Raw genomic sequence first — 14,771 nt, 5'->3', positions numbered from 1 at the left:
ATCAGGATCAGCATCATCCTATAAACTCAAAGACAAAGAAGTCCTCTTGGCACAATCAGAGAGCTAATCACTGACCTAACATACAAAGAAAGGATAAGAATCCATCGAAGTGTTCTAGAGTCAGTACTCTAAGTATGATACTAGGCTTCACTTAATCGCATTCAGTTCAGTTCAGTCACTCAGTCGTGTCCAACTCTTGTGACGCCATGGACTGCAGAACACCAGGCTTCCCTGTCAATCACCAACTCCCGGAGTCTACTCAAACTCATGTCCATTGAGTCAGTGATGCCATCCTATCATTTCATCCTCTGTTGTCCCCTTCTTCTCCCGCCTTCAATCTCTCAATCATCAAGGTCTATTCAAACGAGTCAGTTCTTCACATCAGGTGGCCAAAGTACTGGAGTTTCAGCTTCAGCATCAGCCCTTCCAATGAACATTGAGGACTGATTTCCTTTAGGATAGACTGGTTGGATCTCCTTGCAGTCCAAGGGACTCTTCAAGAGTCTTCTCCAACACCAAATTCAACAGCATCAATTCTTCTGCACTCAGCTTTCTTTAAAGTCCAACTCTCACATCCATACATGACTACTGGAAAAACCAGTAGCTTTGACTAGATGGACCTTTGTTGGCAAACTAATGCCTCTGCTTTTTAATATGCTGTCTAGGTTGGTCATTGCTTTTCTTCCAAGGAGCAAGCATCTTAATTTCATGGCTGCAGTCACCATCTGCAGTGACTCTGGAGCCCAAGAAAATAAAGTCTCACTGTTTCCATTTTCCCCCATCTCTTTGCCATGAAGTGATGCAACTGGAGGCCATGATCTTAGATTTCTGAATGTTGAGTTCTAAGCAACATTAAATGCATTAAGATTCTTAAACGCATTAAGATTCTCTAAAGGTGGGTTTAAAGATAGGTTCTGGTATCCCCTGTTTTTCAAAAGTTTGGTTTAAGCCACTTCACTTTTATAAAAGACCTATATTAGTGCCTGTTTTTGCTAACAACAACAACAAAAATCCAAAGAGGATTTTAACTTTTACGAAAAAAAAAAGAAATGAAAGCAGCATTCAGTGTGTTTTCAGCAGCTGTTAATGGAGGCATCAAGCAGCCCTGAGCAGTGAGAGTGTGGCCAGGCAAGCTCCTTTCCTGGGAACTACACTCAGCATCCCAGCAGCAAGTTGCCAGAGCTCTCAACTACGTCCGTGAGCCCCTGTGCTTTCTCTCCATTTATCTTGTGCATTCGTTAGCAAGAGGTCTCCTAAGGTATTGCTTCTTTAAAACATTTCAGCTGATGGATAATTTCATAGGACCACTCCACTTCTAGACAGAGAAACCTGTGCTATCTATCCTGCTGCTGCTGCTAAGTCACTTCACTTGTGTCCAACTCTGTGCGACCCCATAGATGGCAGCCCACCAGGCTCCCCCGTCCCTGGGATTCTCCAGGCAAGAATACTGGAGTGGGTTGCCATTTCCTCCTCCAATGAATGCATGCATGCTAAGTCACTTCAGTCATGTCCGACTCCTAGCGACCCCATGGACTGCAGCCTACCAGACTCCTCCATCCATGGGATTTTCCAGGCAAGAGTACTGGAGTGGGGTGCCATTGCCTTCTCTCTGATCCTGTCTAAAATGAATGGGGTAATCCATACTATACCTATGAGCCATGGACAGACTTGGTACAGGCAGCAAACACTGTGGCAGCGTACGCCACCTTTTAAAGACAGAACTGAAGCACACATCAGAAACAGCCCTTTCTTAGAGCCTGAGAATAAAGCAGTGATAATCTTGGGGGCACGAGAAGGGGACGACAGAGGATGAGATGGCTGGATGGCATCACTGACTCAATGGACGTGAGTCTGAGTGAGCTCCGGGAGTTGGTGATGGACGGGGAGGCCTGGCGTGCTGCAATTCATGGGGTCACAAAAAGTTGGACAGGACTGAGTGACTGAACTGAACTGAATCTTAGGTTAGAACTTCATTATCTACAGCTCAGACTGGTTGTTTCTTTAGAATTATAACCAAGTTGTTGCCAATTTACTTTTTCAGATACTGTAATATATTCATATAGTTTTTAATTTATAATATTAGAATATTATCTACAGATTTCAGCTCTAAAAGGTAAGATTAGTCCATCTGACTGCAATCTAATCCCTTTAAATTCTCTATTGGCCAATACTTTACAGCTTTACTCCTTGCTTCATCAAGACATAAACAGTATTTCTCGACTCAACTAACAGGCTTTTTCCCTTTCTGCATTCTTTTTCCTAATTTTTTATCTTCTGCACTTACATTTTTTTACTTCAAAGCTGATAAAATGTTCTATAATCCTATTGAGTTTTCCATGCTTTTCCTGTTAGTGTATTTCCTAAAGATCAGAAAAGCCTCGATTGCTTGTTAAGCAGATCTCATACCTAGTTAATCAGAATCATAAGGAGAGAAATCTGGGTATTTAAATTATTAGTAAGCATACGAGTCAGGCAAGTTTAAGAAGCATTGCTAGATGTTAATTTTTGGCCAAGTAGAATCTTAACAGATAATTTCCTTTTCTGTTCAACTTCTATTTTGAGTTGTGTTTCTAATTTTCTTCCTTCCTTAGCCAGTCATAATCATACCTATCAATTATTCAAATGTCTCACAGCTTCCACAGAAACGATGGAATTCTCTAACCAAATAGCTCCCTTTGGAAATCATACTTTCTGCTGCAATCTGGATTGGATGCTTTCTTGGCACCTTGAGACTCTGCTTTGTTGGTTTCCAGCTTAGATCTGTTTTCTGGATTCCATGCCTTCAGCTTTGTTTGTTTTACCTGTTTTTGCAAGAGCATATTCCTAACTTGTGTAGTGTAAGAGAGGAGGCATGGGAGGTAAGTCTCCAAAGTCCTTAAATGCCTGAAATGTCTTGATTCAGCCTACACCCTGGATTAATGGTTGCCAGGCTAAATTCTAGAAGGAAAATGATCTCAGAATTTTGGAAGCGTTACTGCAGTCTGGGTTTAAGGGCTGCTCCTGGTCAGGTACTAGTTTGTTCTCGGTGCTCTGCAGGTGGCCTGTTCTCCCCACTTCCCCTCCTCCCAACCCCAGGGACTCTCAGGGTCTTTATAAAAGCCTCTGTTTTCTGAGTTTTCACAGTAAAGAGTCAGGGACTCAGAGCACTTGGGTACTTAAATTCTTAGATCTCTTTCACTATTCCTTTGAAAATTCTTCACTTTGTCTGTTGTTTCCTTCTGGAACTCATAGTATCCAAATCTTAAGACTTCCTAGAGTAAATCTCTATGTCTCTTCTACCTTTTTTTTTTTTTTTTCTTCCTGCTGTCTCTTTGACATTTGTTCTACTTTCTGGTAGATTTCTTTACCTTATGTTCTAACTTCTCTGTATCAGCTTTCTAGGACTGCTGTAACAAATTATCACACACTTGATGGCTTAAAATAACAGAACACCAATTTACCCACTACCCCTTCTATGGACTTTTGTGTCTTAATCAGATTTTAATCTCCAAAAGCTCTTATTCTTTGACTGCCTTTTCTTCATAGCCTCCTCTTCCTTCTGAATGGGTGCAATCGCTTCTGAAATCTCGGTGGATATCTGTGTGACTCTGAAAAATTCTGGTTCTCTTTTCTTTTTCCCATTTAGTTTACAAGGTTTTCTTAAAATCATTCATTCAGTAAATACTTACTGAACACATACAGTATACTAAGCACTGTTTTAGGTACTAGATATTCAAATTCCTTGCTTTTGTGGAGTTTATGTTGTGGTCAGGGGTTGGCGCATAGAAGCAATGAATATACTTTAACTTGATCAGGTACAGGGCAAGAAAAGAATAGCGGAAGGAGATAATATTTTATATGGAAATGCCAGGGCAGCGGAATGAAGCGAGGAAGAGGTTCAAGCAGACGTCTAAGGAGAAACGCTGCATATGCGGAGCAAGCGCAGAGGTGCGGAAGCGAGAAAACGCAGGGCAGCTGGAGAGACCAGGAGGCCAAGATGGCTGGAGCATGATGACCAGAAGGAAGAGAGGCAAGCAAAGCCTTCAGTGACGAAGCCCAGGATCCGGTCACACAGGACCTTGCAACAGTAAGAGCAGAACCTGGCATGATCAGACTTACATCCCATGACTTCTGGTGGAAAGCAGGCTTCAGAGGACAGTGGTGGAGCAGGGTGAAGAACCAGGAGGCCCCTGCTATCGGTCAAGTGAAAGATGTTGGTGACGTGGATACAGGAGCACGGGTGGGAGCGGAGACAGGTAACTGTCTTCTGGATACATTTCAAAAGCTGGAATGAAGGGACAGACTAGTAACTAGATATAGGGTAAGAGTGGCCAAAACAATGTTTCCCAGGTGTGAAGGCAGAAATAGTTGGGTAGGGGTGGGGGACACATTAACTTCAGGTTAACTTCTCGGACATTTCAGCAGAAATACACAGTACATTTACCGCATGCGTAAATCTTGAGCTCAGGAAGAGACTAGGGCTAACATTACAAATCTGGGAGGCAGGGATCACCTACAGCAAAAGCAGCAACAGAAACTCTGGCCCACAGGCCAAATCCAGCACAAGGGCTGTCCTTACTTTTATAAACAGCCTTTTGCTGGAACATAGTCATACCCATACCTTTACTCGCTGGTTGCTTTTGCCCCACAACACAGAGTTAAGTAGTTTGTGAGGGACCACCAGTCTTGCAAAACCCAAACTATTTACTATTTGGCCCTTTTCAGAAAGGGCTTGCCAACCCGTGCTCTAGAGAGAGAAAAGATAGATACATGTGCAAAGTACTGAGTCCTGGGCCATGTCAAAGGTCAGAGTTCAGATCAGAGAATCCAGCAAAGGGAACTGCTGATGGAGAAGCTATCAAAAGAAGATAAAAGAAAGTGTTGTCCCAGGAGGGGAAAAAAAAAAAATTTTCAAGGCAGAAAGAGGGTTAGACTGTGAAAATACTGTTGAGAATTCACCTGGGAGGAGAATTTTCAGTTGATTATTAAATTTGCCACATGAAGGTCACCTTTTGACAAAGCAGTTTGGTAGATAACAGTAGCAGTGAGGAAAACCTGTCTGAAGGTGACCCCTGACAAGCTGGTCTATAGTTAAGAATAAAAGACTAGGAAAGGCTGGGGTGTGTGGGAGAGGCTGGGCAAAGGGCCAGCTTCCTGCGAAGACGTGTGCTTAAGAAGCCAGCTGTGATAATGGCACATCCCTGAGTCAGAGGGACAGCAACACCATCAGGCTGTCCTGCCGATCTCCAAACACGTCCTTCAGCTTCTGGGGAAGGAACCAGTCCATGGCCTAAGCCCCGGGCCTGCACAGGAAACACCCATGTGCCTGCCACTCCATAATACAACTTAAACGGCTCCTCCTGTGTCAAGCTTCACGTCTCTCTCTCTCACCCTCTCTCCCATATATCAACATGTCCTCAGACCCTGAGGTTCTGCAAAGCAGCTCAGCTTCCTCTGAAACTACAGACCCTCAGCACACAGACTTAAGTTGGGACTTCCTCTGTGCCTCTTCACCAATAACCACACCTCCATGTGCTTTTCTTCCTTTATAAATATTCTGAAATCACCAGCTCTAATGGCTCCTTCTTATCTGTCGTTTCAGGGTTATCTTTTTTTATGTGCCTACTATCATTTTTGGATATTTATGAGGAGAGAGGAAAAAAAATGGGAGTCACCCCCACCACCTTACTGTGGTATTTCACTTTGTCAAAAATCAGACTACATACCTACTAGGCATTAGCTAACAAATTCTATCAGGCCCATCAACATATGTTCAGTTCAGTTCAGTAGCGCAGTCGTGTCTGACTCTTTGTGACCCCATGAATTGTAGCACGCCAGGCCTTCTTGTCCGTCACCAACTCCTGGAGGTCACTCAAACACATGTCCATCGAGTCAGTGATGCCGACCATCTCAAGCTCTGTCATCCCCTTCTCCTCCTGCCCCCAATCCTTCCCAGCATCAGGGTATTTTCCAATGAGTCAACTCTTTCCATCAGGTGGCCAAAGTATTGGAGTTTCAGCTTCAACATCAGTCCTTCCAATGAACACTCAGAACTGATCTCCTTTAGGATGGGCTGGCTGGATCTCCTTGCAGTCCCAGGGACTCTCGAGAGTCTTCTCCAACACCACAGTACAAAAGCATCAATTCTTCGGCGCTCAGCTTTCTTCACAGTCCGACTCTCACATCCATACATGACTACTGGAAATATATTAGATGTTGCCAAACAATGTCAAAATTTTACCTTCAGCTGGACTGAAATGAGATTTCATTCTATCATTTTGTAAGTTATCTACATGTTTTTCTCTTAGAATAGCAAGTTGTTTCAGAATGAAAGTTCACTTAAATCACCAAGTGAGAAAACCAAATGGACTGCAAAACCTGTATCTGATTATATGCATGATATACATCAAATAGCTACATGTAGGCCAAGTACCAACATACTATCACATATGATTACTAAAACCATCTATAGACATTCTTACTGGAAGCTGTAGCCGTGACAAAAACCAAGTAAATACAGTTAATGTTTCTCTATCCACAAAACAACCATTATGTTCTATTATGTCAATTCAAGTTCTATGATAGGCAAAATTAAAAAAAAAAGGTCATAAGAACTCGTATATTTAAGGCTCAAAACACACCTTTTGTGTAGTGCTCACTGTAACTTTTATTCAGTCCAGATGTGTGGTACATTCAATGGCAGATTGCTCCTACTATTCCAATGATGTACTTAAAGAAAACATACAATAATTTCAACATAAACATATGCTTACTATAAATGATAAAACAAATTTATTGTTTACAAATTGCATGATTCATTCTCATGCTAAATAAAAGCAACTGGAATTATCTATGGCATTATTTCTCTAAGTGAACCAGTCACCTACCCCACAGTAACAAAAATCCAAATTATGAAAAGCATAGTTTCTTCTCATCCTTTCAGAAAACTTAAAAAATTTTAAATAATGAATTATATGTTATGAATGAAAGAAACACATGCAGACTACCAAATGAATACTGGCATACAATGTTATGTCTCTAGTCCTATATGAACGAGTGTTACTTCATTATGATTTCACAACTAATTCAAAAGATTGCAGGTCATCAGTACCCATTAAAACTTCTGAGACTTGGACTTAATAAATTGGGACACAGTCAAAGTATCCAATTCTATCCATATCCCACCATTCTCATCCTTTATAAAATCTAACAAGAATTTTGGTCTAGTGTCTTAAAGTCAAAAGGGAAAAAGAAATAATACATATTAAACATTAACCATGTACCACGCATGAGACACTAATAATCTTTACAAATATGGTATCGTTTAGCTGCCACAGCAATTCTATAAAATCATCAGTGCTATTCCCATTTTACAGACGGAGAAACTGAGCTAAAGGAAATCAAGTGCTGCCCAAGGTAGTCAAGCCAAGCCTACAACCTATTTTTCTTTTCCATCTTAAAAAAATTTTAATTAGAGGATAATTATTTTATAATATTGTGATGGTTTCTGCCATAAATCAACATGAACTGGCCATAGGTATACATACTTCCCCTCCCCCTTGAACCTCCCTCCTGTCTCCCTCCCCATCCCACCCCTCTATAACCCAAGTCTTTTGACTATTAATCTAGAACTCAGTGCTTCCCAAATAGAATTCTATGAAACTCCACAGTTACTAAAATGTCAACAAATGTTCTGAGAAACAGGGGCTTTGGGATTCAAAAGTTTGGGACAAGTTACGTTACATAAAAATTTCCAAGAACTTTAATATGCACACGGTCACTCCCCAACATAATAAAATGGGAAGCGGTTTGCTAATTTAATAAACCATGAAGCTCTTCCTTTAAAGAAAATCTAGTAACACACCATGGGATGCTTGTGCTCAACTAAGCAGTTTGGAAAATGACTGATTCCGATCTCCTCTTTCCATGGTTCAATAAAATGAAGTAGTGAGAGATTCAATTAATCACACAAGACCCCACAAAAAGTAAATTACAGGGCCAAGAGGCCTCATGATTACCACCAGGATGCTCTTCCCCATCACCTTGTCTCACTTCAATACTATTCCTACAAGGCTTAACACCAATTAAAAGGGAAAAACCAAGTACTGCATCTATCATTTATTCTAATTCTTCCGAATGGTGGTAAAGAGAACCATTTACAGAAATGAAATTCAAAAAAGCCAACCTCCCAACTTCACTAGTATTACAGAGGCTTGGGAAATATTTGGAAATGTGGGAAATGATTTCACTGCTAAACAATACTAAACAACATTTTTCAAAAAAAGTGGTATACTGATACTCTTCTTTGAAGGGAGAGAACTGCACCATATTACTGCTCATGGATACTGCCAGAGTACAAATATCCAATTTATTTATCTTTATAAAGAGTAAATTGCTCAGTTTCCCGCATACCCCCTAACACCGAAGGGGCTTCATTTCACTTTGTCCTACCCCTTCCAGCAAACTGTAAACTGTCCTGGGTCAACGACGCCATCTGGCGTTTAATTGAGGAATTGTTCAACCCAACAATCCTCGATGGCTATCTCACCACCTGGCCTCTCTTCCAAAGTACTTTACTTCCTTCTAATATTTGCCCATCAACCTCAGTAAAATCGTTTTTCTTCTTTTCTGTCAGTTATTTCAACTGAATGAGACATAAATATAATATTTTATATTTACATAAAATATATTTTATTTGTGGCATTCCAGCTATAGAAAAGTCATGAGTCTGAAACACAAAGCACTTAAAAAAAAACCACACCACAGCAAGAGATCAATATAGCCTCAGAAATGCCTAACAAATAATGTTAGGAGTATCTCTTAGTCATCCCCTCCAGGGAATACCGGCACTAAGGAGGGCCTTGAAGAGCACTGGGAGGTCAACTGCTTTCTTTCACAGCTACAGACACTGGTCATGTAGGAGATGACGCCACCACCTGCCAACAGCACATGGCGAGTTATTGTAGAGCCAGAATCAGGGCTTAGGGCTCTCCATTCCAAAGTCCATGCTCAGCAGGCTACACCGCATGCTCCAGGATCCTCAAGGCTGTTTTTTTCTCAGCCAACATTCAAATAAAATATTTTTTAGTGTTTTCATATTTTCCTTAACTAATTATATTGACATTATGAATCTCTTGGGCCCATAACTAAAATTTTCTCAGTGCCACATCTAACAGGTCCAGCACACACTCCATAATTTATTACTGTATTTATAACAAATCTAAAATACTTTCACCATTTTAGGAGTTAGACAGCTTCTATCTACTTGGAAATCTGCCAATCTGTAACACTGTTACTATGGAAAGCTATTCCTCAAACCATCATGTTGTAACGTTCTGCAACAATCCATCAGAAATTTGGGTTTTCCTGTTAATGGTTCCTCTCTACTTCATTGCTGCTACTGCTAAGTCGCTTCAGTCCTGTCCAACTTTGTGCGACCACATAGATGGCAGCCCACCAGGCTCCTCTGTACACAGGATTCTCCAGGCAAGAACACTGGAGTGGGTTGCCATTTCCTTCTCCAGTGCATGAAAGTGAAAAGTGAAAGTGAAGTTGCTCAGTCATGTCCGACTCTGTGCGACCCCATGGACTGTAGCCTACCAGGCTCCTCCGCCCATGGGATTTTCCAGGTGAGAGTACTGGAGTGGGGTGCCATTGCCTTCTCCGCTCTACTTCATTAGCCTTGACCAAATAAGGATGGAAAAGAATATGGAGAAAAGTTTAAAGAAAACGGGAATTTTAGTATCAGCTGCCTTATGACCACATGCCTGTGTGCTCAGGTGCTCAGTTGCTCAGTCGTGTCCGACTCCTTGTGATTCCATAGACTGTAGTTCACCAGGCTCCTCTGTCCATGGGATTCTCCAGGTAAGAACACTGGAGTGGGTTGCCATTTCCTGCTCCAGGGCATCCTCCAACCCAAAGACAGTAACCACAAAACTATGCAAATTGAGTCTTCTCTCCTATAAAATACACCTCCACCCTAGGCTCAAGTAGGAAACGTGTAAACATTTTGTAAATTACAGGTATCAAAAATGATCACAAGTATTAACAACATAACTTATATTCTAGATGCTGTGACTAATACACTATGCCATGTAATTCTTACAGCCCTACTTTACATATGATAAAAACCAAGGCTCAGCAAGTTTGGAAACTCGTCCAGGATCACATAGTTAAGAGCTAAAGAATCCAGATTCGAACTGAGACCCAAAGTCTCTAGAGTTGGCATTCCTAATTGGTGGACGGTAAGGCAAGGCCGTGGAGAAGGCAATGGCACCCCACTCCAGTACTCTTGCCTGGAAAATCCCATGGACGGAGGAGCCTGGTAGGCTACAGTCCATGGGGTCGCTAGGAGTTGGACATGACTGAGCGACTTCACTTTCACTTTTCACTTTCATGCACTGGAGAAGGAAATGGCAACCCACTCCAGTGTTCTTGCCTGGAGAATCCCAGAGACAGAGGAGCCTGATGGGCTGCCGTCTCTGGGGTCGCACAGAGTCGTACACGACTGAAGCGACTTAGCAGCAGCAGCAGCAGCAGCAGCAGCAGCAGCAGCAGCAAGGCAAGGACAACTTCACAAAAAAAAAAAAAAAAGGTACTATTCCCCTTGGGGCTCTCAGATCAGTGAGGGATGACAGCAACTCAACCAACCTCGCTGCTTCACATCATAGCTAACCTCCACAGTGAAACATACAGGTGCCAAAAAAAAAAAAAAGTGAGACTAAGGGAGACCTGGGTCTTTCCCATCTTAGCTGGCCACGTCAAGGTCCTAAGTCGCTTCGCCCTCTGGATTTGCTCAATTTGGGGAGAAGAAGGGGTTACTTTGGAACAAACGAGGTCCTTGATCGTGGATCACATTCAAGGTGCAAACTCGCGAGTATAAATTCAGGCTGCTGAGAGAGCCTTCATCAGAGCCCCGCCCCATAAAAGAACAGCTGGACCAAGCATCGCCGAGTCCCGCCTGCCTCTCCAATCGCCAGCGGCCCTAGCCGGAAAAGCCTTGTTACGCCCACCCGGAGGGCGGGCTGACCCGGGAACTCGGTTCACCACAGTTGAATCCGGAACGCCGGCGGGGGCCGGGCTAACGGCTGCGGGCCCAGGCAGGTGACGGCGGCCCCCGCTCAGGGTGACCCGGCGCGGCCCCGCCTGCCGCCCTGCGTCCCTGCGCTCCGTGACTGCGGACTTGGCTCCCTTCGCAGGCGGCTCCCGCGGCTCGGCGCGGGGCCCCGCGTGCGGGAACGTGGCCTGGACCGCGCGGCGACCGCGCTGTGCCCGCCGGACGCAGGGATGGAGGCCACGCTCCCATCCCCAACCTCCGGTGCGACGCGCGGCGGGCCTCCCGCGAGCTACTTACTGAAAAAGAGGCGGTAATCGGGAGAGTGGGGCTGGCCGCGCTCCTCCGTGCGGTACAGGGCCATGGTCCGACGCGGCCCGGGCCCTGCGCTCGCTCCCCGCGGCAGGCGGGCGGCGGCAGCGGCGGCGGCGCCCACGGGCCAGGCCCAGCTGGTGCGCAGCAGCGGCAGCAGCGCGCGCATGGCGTAGACACTGGTCCGGCTTCGCGCGGGTGGTGCCGGGGGACTCGCCCGGCCGCGCGCCGGCGCCCCCTACCGCCCGGAGTGGGCACTCCCAGGCGGAGGTTTGGAACCCCGCCCCCGCCACGCTGGCGGTGGAGACTGCTCCTTGAAATTAGAGCGCCTGGCAAACTGGCAGGATTGCACAAGGGTACCCGCAGCGAGATCGAGGTTCAAGGCCCACCACCCTTGAGGAGCTCACTGCCACTTATTAATGTATACATGCATTCACTCTTTTACTCACTCATCCAGACAGCATTTACTGTATTTATCATGCATGTGCGCCAAGTCACTTCAGTTCAGTTCAGTCACTTCAATCCTGTCCAACTTTTTGCGACCCCATGGACTGTAGCCCATCAGGCTACTCTGTCCATGGGATTTTCCAGGCAAGAGTATTGGAGTGGGTTCCCGTTTCCTTCTCCAGGGGATCTTCCCGACAAGGATCGAACCTATGTCTCTTATATCTCCTATATTGGTAGGCAGGTTCTTTACCACTAGTGACCACCCAGCCATAGTGACTTAATATTGACTAATTGCTCTGTCCCAAGCACCCTCTATATCCTGTCCAATGTTGGAGACAGGCATGCACGCACATGAAAACATCACTGTGAGACATAATCAGGCCTCCTTATGAAGACTTGACATAACTTCAGTTCAGTTGCTCAGTCTCGTCTGACTCTTTGCAACCCCATGAATCACAGCACGCCAGGCCTCCATGTCCATCACCAACTCCCGGAGTTCACTCAGATTCACATCCATCGAGTCCGTGATGCCATCCAGCCATCTCATCCTCTGTCGTCCCCTTCTCCTCCTGCCCTCAATCCCTCCCAGCATCAGAGTCTTTTCCAATGAGTCAACTCTTCGCATGAGGTGGCAAAAGTACTGGAGTTTCAGCTTTAGCATCAGTCCTTCCAAAGAAATCCCAGGGCTGATCTCTTTTAGAATGGACTGGTTGGATCTCCTTGCAGTCCAAGGGACTCTCAAGAGTCTTCTCCAACACCACAGTTCAAAAGCATCAATTCTTCGGTGCTCAGCTTTCTTCACAGTCCAACTCTCACATCCATACATGACCACTGGAAAAACCATATCCTTGACTAGGACCTTTGTTGGCAAAGTAATGTATCTGCTTTTGACTATAACTTAATTTCATGGCTGCAGTCACCATCTGCAGTGATTTTGGAGCCCCCCAAAATCAAGTCTGACACTGTTTCCACTGTTTCCCCATCTATTTCCCATGAAGTGATGGGACCAGATGCCATGATCTTCATTTTCTGAATGTTGAGCTTTAAGCCAACTGTTTCACTCTCCACTTTCACTTTCATCAAGAGGCTTTTTAATTCCTCTTCACTTTCTGCCATAAGGGTGGTGTCATCTGCATATCTGAGGTTATTGATATTTCTCCCAGCAATGTGCTTCTTCCAGCCCAGTGTTTCTCATGATGTACACTGCATAGAAGTTAAATAAGCAGGGTGACAATATACAGCCTTGACGTACTCCTTTTCCTATTTGGAACCAGTCTGTTGTTCCATGTCTAGTTCTAACGGGAGTAGCCATGAAGAGATATCCCACGTCCAAGGTAAGAGAAACCCAAGTAAGACTGTAGGTGTTGCAAGAGGGCATTAGAGGGCAGACACACTGAAACCATAATCACAGAAAACTAGTCAATCTAATCACACTAGGACCACAGCCTTGTCTAACTCAATGAAACTAAGCCATGCCCATGAGGCCACCCAAGACAGGCGGGTCATGGTGGAGAGGGCTGACAGAATGTGGTCCACTGGAGAAGGGAATGGCAAACCACTTCAGTATTCTTGCCTTGAGAACCCCATGAACAGTATGACATAACTTACAGAGCCCCAAACAGTAACTTCCTCAGATGCCTTCTCCATGAAGCCCTGCCTACTTAATTCAAGCAGAGGTGATTTATCATTCCTTTTTCTTACATTTTCTTTCCTACAGTGGCACCTGGTACTGTTTCTCCCTATGTTTGTAAATTTACCATTTTCCCCATTTCATCTGATCTGCACACTGGATTGACTACATGCCAAGCACTTAAGATTTGAGATTTAGTACTTTTGAAGAAGGGAGCATCCAACATACCTTACATAGATAATGGCTCCTTTGTTGTTGAGTTAAATTGTTCCTGGAACTCCTTCTCTACCAAACCTCTGCCATGAGCATATGAAATTCTAAGCTTAAGAGCGTATGAAATTATCGGCTTTCCAGAAAATTTTATGGGAATAGCATCTACAGGTATCATCTCTTCTTTTTCATATTCTTCCTTCATCCCAGTCCAAATGGGTTCCTTCCTCCACCCTCACCAGGTTATCAGTAACTCATTGAATATAAAGGTCAATTCCCATAATAAATCAGAATGAGAGAATCCAGAAGAGAACATTAAATAAGATACGTTTCCATTAGAAATTAAAACTTTTAAAGAAAATTAGATACTTCAGTTATTTAGTCTATAAAAGTGAAACAAGAAGACTAGTAATTTTATGTTCAACATAAACATAATATTGAAACAATATTGTATATCAGCTACACCTTGTTAAAAACAAAAAGAGAAAACAATTTTACAAGAGGCCAAAAAATTCACTTACAAGTTTGCAAAAACTAAGTGAAATTGTTTTAATTAAAAGAGAAGCCATTTAGAAATAATAATCTCTTAAATTACTATATAAAAATTAGCTAATAAATGGAATGTTAAGTACAATTAATACATAAATTCATGGAAAATATAATTCTAACTTAAAATCCTGGCTCTCCTCAAGATAAGACAAACATTTTTATGTAGATCATGTTAATTAATTTCTAGTAATTAACTCACAAGTACAGATCTGATTCAGTTCTAACTAGTTAACCACTCTCTGTTCTGCGGCTACAAACTACATCTTCTGGCTCTTAATGTTAACAAGATAAAATAAGATGTTTAAAAACTGATACAAACAAGCTTTTACTCACAAAAATCTGAATGCAGAAATCCTTCTAAGGTGACTCTATAGTCAGCATGTAGCTTAAATAGAGTAGATAGTATTTACATCTGTCCAGGCAGTAGTCGGAGAAGGCAATGGCACCCCACTCCAGCACTCTTGCCTGGAAAACCCCATGGACGCAGGAGCCTGGTAGACTGCAGTCCATGGGGTCGCTAAGAGTCGGATATGACTGAGCGACTTCACTTTCACTTTTCACTTTCCTGCATTGGAGAAGGAAATGGCAACC

General features: G+C 43.5%; 1 protein-coding gene across 12 annotated transcripts in view; it reads right to left on the bottom strand.

Moving 5' to 3' along the window:
• PPA2 (inorganic pyrophosphatase 2) overlaps positions 1-11,525 on the bottom strand; it is a 96,723-nt gene extending 85,198 nt beyond the window's left edge. For 10 of the 12 annotated variants that reach the window (XM_004009654.6, XM_012179574.5, XM_060417551.1 and 7 more), the window contains exon 1: positions 11,333-11,525. In XM_004009654.6, coding sequence (XP_004009703.2) covers positions 11,333-11,513 — 181 coding nt within the window. In that variant the 5' untranslated portion in view covers positions 11,514-11,525. Of the gene's footprint in view, positions 1-6,620; positions 6,709-11,332 lie in introns of all 12 variants that reach the window. The other 2 variants (XM_042251171.2, XM_042251173.2) reach the window with 1 other exon arrangement.
• Positions 11,526-14,771: the final 3,246 nt, after the last annotated feature.

The sequence above is a fragment of the Ovis aries genome, chromosome 6 (genome assembly GCF_016772045.2).
Source record: "Ovis aries strain OAR_USU_Benz2616 breed Rambouillet chromosome 6, ARS-UI_Ramb_v3.0, whole genome shotgun sequence".
Classification (NCBI taxonomy): domain Eukaryota; kingdom Metazoa; phylum Chordata; class Mammalia; order Artiodactyla; family Bovidae; genus Ovis; species Ovis aries.
The sequence above is the reverse complement of the archived record's forward strand: the minus strand, read 5'-3'. Positions and strand labels throughout refer to the sequence as shown.